Source organism: Merops nubicus, unplaced genomic scaffold, assembly GCF_000691845.1.
Source record: "Merops nubicus isolate BGI_N331 unplaced genomic scaffold, ASM69184v1 scaffold4564, whole genome shotgun sequence".
Lineage (NCBI taxonomy): Eukaryota > Metazoa > Chordata > Aves > Coraciiformes > Meropidae > Merops > Merops nubicus.
Window position 1 is genome coordinate 50,946 of NW_008606102.1, and position 7,038 is coordinate 57,983.

General features: G+C 43.7%; 1 protein-coding gene across 1 annotated transcript in view; it reads left to right on the forward strand.

The window, feature by feature from the left end:
• The window catches only part of FAM20C (family with sequence similarity 20, member C), a gene marked incomplete at its 5' end in the record, with an annotated part of 55,987 nt that extends 49,471 nt beyond the window's left edge, over window positions 1-6,516 (forward strand). Inside the window, 5 exons of the mRNA XM_008939530.1 lie at window positions 3,726-3,906; window positions 4,500-4,609; window positions 5,203-5,284; window positions 5,376-5,435; window positions 6,196-6,516. Coding sequence (XP_008937778.1) covers window positions 3,726-3,906; window positions 4,500-4,609; window positions 5,203-5,284; window positions 5,376-5,435; window positions 6,196-6,448 — 686 coding nt within the window. The remainder of the gene's footprint in view (window positions 1-3,725; window positions 3,907-4,499; window positions 4,610-5,202; window positions 5,285-5,375; window positions 5,436-6,195) is intronic.
• Window positions 6,517-7,038: the final 522 nt, after the last annotated feature.

Below are 7,038 nucleotides of genomic sequence, written 5' to 3' on the forward strand. Positions count from 1 at the left end.
ATGAATTTTTCCTCAGATAATTCATCTCACTGCCTGTATATAGGAGCTAGGGTAGACATATCAGGGCTTCTATTTTGTATCAATCAAACCAGTTTATTTCTTTAATAGTAACTTGAGGTGCAGCATCCTCTAAGCCCAGAAATGGGACAGGAGCCGTGCAGAGTAATTACCACAGGTCTGAGCCCACAGGGAGAATAACAGCTAGCAGAAAATCTTTGCCATTTAAAGTAACTTCTCACTGAGAAATACACTCGTGTCTTTACCTTGCTGTCTTAATGGCAGAACTCATCCTGCCATTGCTGGGAGGACTGGACCCTCATTGCAGGCACTGGGGGCACTGATATTTGGGAATATCCCACCGAATTATCCCCCGCTGCCACAGCCCCCCAGCTTTCCTGAAGATCTATCAGGATACAAATGTGTGATTACTGTCAAATGATTAGTCCCAGTTGCCTTCATTGACAATACAGAGCAGGGCTTCATTGTTCCCGAAGATAAATTCAGCAACAAACTATTAAACCCAGTGTTTATCTTCCCGCTGTGCAAAAGGCTGTGTTTAATTCAATCCCTTTTCCGAAAGGTCAGATTTACATAGCGAGCAGCAGAGGCTGTGGTAGCTCAGGAGGGGCACTGCTGGGCCTTTTGCTCTTTACAAACCAGTTACAACAGCACAGAACCAGGCATCAGCTTCCTGCTGCTACGTGGAACTCAGCTCATAGAAACCCTGGAAGATACATTGTCTCAGGTGAGCAAGATAAATCTGGGTGGGTCCCTGCCCTCCACAGAGGAGCAGGTGATGCTGACACAGCTGAATTTAAGCACAAGCCCCACTGCAGCTTCAAATCAGTGGAGAAAAACCCTTGCTGCAGTGCCAGGGAGATCCCTGCCTTTCCCCTGGGGTAACAGGCACCCAGGAAATAAGGGACCTCTTTATATCTCCTCACCCTTCTGTGCTAGCCTGCAGCAAGAAGCATCTGTATGTGATTTCCTATAAATCATCCCTTGTGGCAGCCTTGAACCCCTTGAAATGTTATGTCTGCAATAATTCTTTTAAGGGTATAAATCATAGATATTTCTCTTCAGTTTTTATTGGCTGAGAATATCTCAGCCTTCCTAACAGCCCAGTAGAACCCTCCTGCTTGCAGGCTGTCTGCTGCTGGCAGTGCTGCCTACAGGTGCTTGGACAGCTCTTCACTTTCATCCTGAATTATGGAAGAGGTTCACAGGAAGGCATGAAACACTCCTGGTTTTGCCAGGATGATCAAAGGCAAAGCTGAGGCACCTGTATTAGCCCAGCAAAAGCTATGCCAAGCCTGTGCTGTGATAGCATTTTTGAAAAGGAAACCTGTGAGAAGTTACAGACTGCAGGGCAGTGCACCCAAGGCTTGTGCTACATTGAGTTTCTCTAGACGTTGACTTTCCCCTTCATTTTAGACTAATGAATTGAGTGAGTCTGAAGGAGGGACTCTGGCCTGGTCCTGGAGCTGGTGCATACAGGGTACAAGAAGAAGATGAGGGCTGCAGGTGTTTTTAACCTAGAGAAGCTGACCTGAAGCTGTAGCTTGAACTAGAGGCCTCCAGAGTCCCTTCCATCTGAGTTTCCCTAACCATGCTTGCTCTTCTCCAATGCAATTTGTGAAAAGGTTTTCAAAACTTCTCTCTCAGTGAGATGAGTTATATTACCAAGCTGCTGAAAAAAAAAATGAGTGGTATTTCTGTTTAGAAGCTCATAGCACGTGATGAGCAGCACTAAGATTCTTGCTGGGGTTCATAGGATATAGCCAAGCTGAGTGGCTTGTTGGCCAGGGACATGGTCACTTCTTAGCTCATAACAAGTCTCAAACTACTGTTCCTTTAATTAAAATGTAAAAGGACTAAGTATGCCTTCTATGCAAGATAAAGCTTTTAAAATAATTTTTAAGAAAGCTATTCTGCCTCATAAAACACTTTTAAGTTACAAAATTAAAAGTACAGACATGCTGAGTGCTCCCTCCCTTCCTTTTTTAATTTCTGTTTTTCATTTTCTCATCCCTGAAGTGCTGTTCTTCCAGTAATTTTCAATGAGGTTTCTGACCGCAGGGTAAATATTTCTAGACTGAGTCAGGTTGTATTTAACTGGTATGAGCCAACCCTGTGAATGTAAATATACAGTTTGGATTGGAGTTGTTCCTGAGCACAGATAGATGAGAGGCCCTTATGAGTCAGTCACAGGGGATTTCAAAAAGGCTGTGTCCAGAGTAAAGTGATCATAACTTAACGGACGAATCTGGTGGCCATCAGGAGAGGTTTGGAAATGAAAAGCTGAGACAAGCTGTCAAGTAGTCACACAGCAGCCTTTTAGTTCAATTACATGATGTGATTCCAAGGTTTGCAGTTGGTCTGGGATAATACAGCTGATTAATACAAACAAAACCATCACAAGACCTTATTGCTCTGCCATGTTCTTCTCCTATCTCAGCTCCTTGCCCTCTTTCTCCCTCCCACCTGTTATCTCCAAAGCACTAGGACCAGGGTTGCTCCTTGTCCCCTTGACTCATCCTCTCCCTTGCATTGCCCACGGGCAGTGTAGCATCTCTGCTGGGTGCTTTGTCAGGGTGCTGTGCAGGGCAGCATCCTGCAGGGCAGTGCTGCCATCAAAACCCACCAGCTCACCTTTCCAAGCCACATGGGCTTCTCTGGCAGGCAGAAAATCACCTCCCTCTCTTCACCAACCCTTCCTGCCCCATTTATACCAATCCTGCCCAAAGGGAGAGTAGCTCAGCAGCAATATTTGAATTTAGATGATTTAGAACTTGTGAGGAATTAGGAAGCAAAGTGACTTCTCAGCTTCATGCATCACCGTAAGGAGAAGGCACAGTCTTCCTCTAATGGCATTTTATGTGCATAAAGCAATGCCAAAAGGATTGTAGCACCCCAACATGAAGATCAGCATTGTGCTCCTATTCTTGTTTGTACTCCAGCATTGGTGGGGTTTGGGAATGAGCTGGTGTCTCCCACCTCCAGTGAACTCACATGGGAAGGGAGTTCTTGTAAAGAGGTGGGTGTTCCTGTTGGCACAGAAATACGTGGTGGCAGCTTTGGGGGGGTTTTAAGGTAACACATGCTCCAAAACCTGCTGCAGGTTCTTTTCCTGTGGTTGTTGGAGCAATGTGATGTGAGGAGGAAGAAATTCATGTTTGGGATGTGTGCTGACAGAGTTACATCTGTGTTATTTCCACCTTCCACGCACACCCCCACATGAGTCTTCGTGGTAAATAATTCTCCTTAGTAACACTGCCAGTTCTTTTCATACCAGCAAGTAAATGAAAGAAATTTTTTGTTTGTTCTTAAAGAAATGGGCCAAGATTTTGAAAAGTGACTTACTTTTGGGCACGTGCCACTTGTTCAGCTATGGGATTTGGGGTTCCAGGCTCAGGTAACAAATATATCCCAAAGGATGTATCGGTCTGGGAAAATGAAAGGAGAAAGGAAAGGATTAAAAAAATAGTAGTTTAGGGGTTTTGAATATAAATAGACTGAGAATAGTCACAGAGAGCACAGCATAGGGTGTGATCCCAGCTGCTGAAATGGATTTCTTTCTAGTGGTTCCAGTGGAAGAAAATTATGTGTGGTAACAGGGTTTTGGGTCTGAGATTTATTTCTGCTCATACATACAGCACTGCTTTTATGAATTCTTGAACACTCATTAAGGGTGGGTTTTAAAACTCTTTTCCTTTTCTTGCCAGCCAACAACATCTGTTTCTACGGGGAGTGCTCCTACTACTGCTCAACAGAGCATGCCCTCTGTGGAAAACCAGATCAGATCGAAGGGTCTCTGGCTGCTTTCCTCCCTGATTTGTCTTTAGCTAAAAGGAAAACCTGGAGAAACCCTTGGAGACGTTCCTACCACAAGCGCAAGAAAGCAGAGTGAGTAGTGGTGAGCAAAGGGCTCGGCAGCTGCTGAGGGTGACAGGAGAATAAAACAGTGCTGCAGGTCCTGCCCTTGCCTGATCGAAAGCATTGAGGCTTAGGAGAGCATCTGCCTTTCTTCAGTGGGTCCTCCTGGGAAGGGACAGAACACTTACACTTGCAAGGAGCTCCAGCTTGTGGTCCTGAACCTGCAGGGGCCTTCAGTGGCACAACTGCCCCATGGGACAGGTACCTCCTGTGGCTTTGACAGTATGCAACAGGACCCAAGTGCTATCAGAGGGAGAAAGATTTACTGCTGTCAACAGCCTTAAACAAGTCTCAGATGTTTTCACTGATGGTGCAGCTGATCTCCTAAATCTTGAAGCTATTAGCCAGTTTTCACTCTTGTGATTTTCTTCCTTTTTCATCAGTCACAATCTTTATCACTTACCTGCATTACTGGAAGCAGCCCGAAGAATTTTCTGCCTCTTCCTGACCCTGCCCTCAGTTGAAAGTGTTAACAACTAGATCTTTGCAAAATAACATTCTTTTTTTTTAATACTCAGTAAGCTTGTATGTCACATAAAATATCAAACTATTGGCTTTTCCAGATGGGAAGTTGATCCAGATTATTGTGAAGAGGTTAAACAAACACCCCCGTATGACAGTGGGACCAGAATTCTGGATATAATGGATATGACAGTTTTTGATTTCCTAATGGGTATGTTTCATCTCTTTCCAAAATTAAATGCAACATTTAATTAGAGTAAGAACCATTTCTTTCTACACTGCTCTGCATAGCTCAGCAGTTTGCTAGAGCACAGTTGAAGCTGCATTTACTTTATGTGCTGTTCTAGATGATGATGAGAAAACACAGATTTACATGGTTATGTATTCCCATCAGCACAGATTAATGGAACAAAGATGCTCAGAAATGCAGAGTGATGACGAATGAAAGTCAGCCAGTCTCCTTCACAACAGTTAAGGGCTCCACAGTTTGCTTTAGTGAGTGCTTTACCATCATAACATATGGCTCCTGGACCATATGCAGGGACTGTTCATTGTTGGCACTGTGTTCAACCTGCAGTAGTATTCACTGCTGCTTGCTCTATAAACTGGCAGAGGGGGAAAATAAAAGAAGTGTTGCTTGTCACAAAGGAAGCTGTTGTATGTATTAGGAAGGGTTTTTTTCTGTTTCTCTACCCTGATTGGAAGAAAATAATGATTGACAAGCAGGTAATAGTGATCTATTCCAAGCCTACTGGCTGGCAGCCACCCAGACTGGAACAGTCTTTTTTTGTCTGTATTCTGTAGGTAACATGGATCGACATCACTACGAAACCTTTGAGAAGTTTGGAAATGAAACTTTTATTATCCACCTAGATAACGGAAGAGGGTAAATACCTTTACTAATCTTTTGGGGTGGGCGGAAAGAAAAAAGTCCTTAAAACAACCTTTGCCATGTTCCTGCTCTTATCTTTAAATAGGTTTGGAAAATATTCCCATGACGAACTTTCCATATTGGTGCCTTTAAACCAGTGCTGCAGGTACGTTTCACCTCCAGAAGTTGTTTCCCATTTTACACATTTTTTTTTCCCAGTAATAGGACTGAAATGCTCAAGTGAATCTTGTATGGCATACCATGGAGAGGAGGAGATGTTGCCACCCGGCCCGGGGAGCCGGAGCCCAGCTAGCCCTGAGGGTTGGCACTAACACGTTGAGTGCTTTGTTGAGGTCAGGACCTTTGAGGAGTGTGGCTGTGAGCTCTTGTGAGAGAGGCTTTATTAAGCCATGGAAGTCAAGCAGCAGAACTTCCCCCAGCTTGTGCAGGTGCTTCACAATGGCTTTCCTTGCTGCCCATAGCCAGGATTTTCAGAAAGGACAGGTGACATTTAGAGTTTCAGCTTTGCACAGCGGGGACACAGGGTGAGCTCTGCGTCCTCTGCCACCAGGCACAGCCCAGCTCAATGCCACGTGCACCACACGTGTCACGCCAAGATGGATGTGACCCCGTGAGTGCTGCACCAGATCCAGTGTGTGCCTTACCCAGCTGAGGAACGTGAAGTCTGCTTGCACTTGGCTGTAGAGCTATATTCCAAAACCTCCCCACCTTTAAGGGCTCCCAAAGATCACTGGCCAGGCGACAATGCCAACTGCTCATTACAACTGTGACAACTCTCCTCTCAGGTCACCTAATAAGGTTTTTATGCTGTTATCACGATGCTGACTGTAAGCCCTTTAGCCCCATCAAGATCAATAGTGATGGAAATACTGATTTGCATTTCTTTTTCTCTTTTTTTCTCTTAGAATAAGGAAGTCTACCTATCTGCGCTTACAGTTGTTAGCCAAGGAGGAATACAAACTCAGCCTCTTGATGAAGGAATCTTTACTAAAAGATAAAATAGCTCCCATTCTCTACCAGCCTCACCTGGAGGCAATGGACAGGCGGCTGCGAATTGTCCTCAAGGCTGTTAGTGACTGTATAGAAAAGGATGGGTATGACAATGTGGTTGAAAATGACTTCAACGCTGATGTTAACACTGTTACCCCCGAGAGGTAGTGAAATCGCAAGGCTCCGGTTTTACCAGCCAGTAAAGAAGATTCAAAGAGGAAAAAGAAAACTCAAAAGTCTTGCAAAAGACTGTGTATGCCACTTTGTGAATTCAGTGAATTCAGAAATGAGATGTAATTGTTCCCAAAGTAGGTAAAGTGTAGACTCTGCGAAGGATTAGTTCATTAAGAAAAATAAGTCTGATGTGATGCTTTTCATTAGTTCCTAAAGAAAGATTATGAAAAGATTCAGAAAATACTCAGATGATTGACAGACAACAGTCTGATAGCAAAACACCTCCTGTCCTTTTTTTGTATAGAAAGGAGGCCTTTACTTAATATTTTGTATTTATATATGATATATCTATGAAACCCCAGACCTACCTACCAAATTTAACTGAGGGACGGCATAGTTTTGTGACTCACACTTTATTTGTGGTGACAGTCCACTTAGTATTTTGTGTTAACCCTTTAAGTGCTCTAATCCACTGTATCTTATTTAAATTGAATGCTTTTTTTCCCCTCCCCGGCTACTCAGCATTTAAAGGGTTAAGGCATTATGAACTTTTAAAGGCAAAAAATAATAATTATAATAATTAT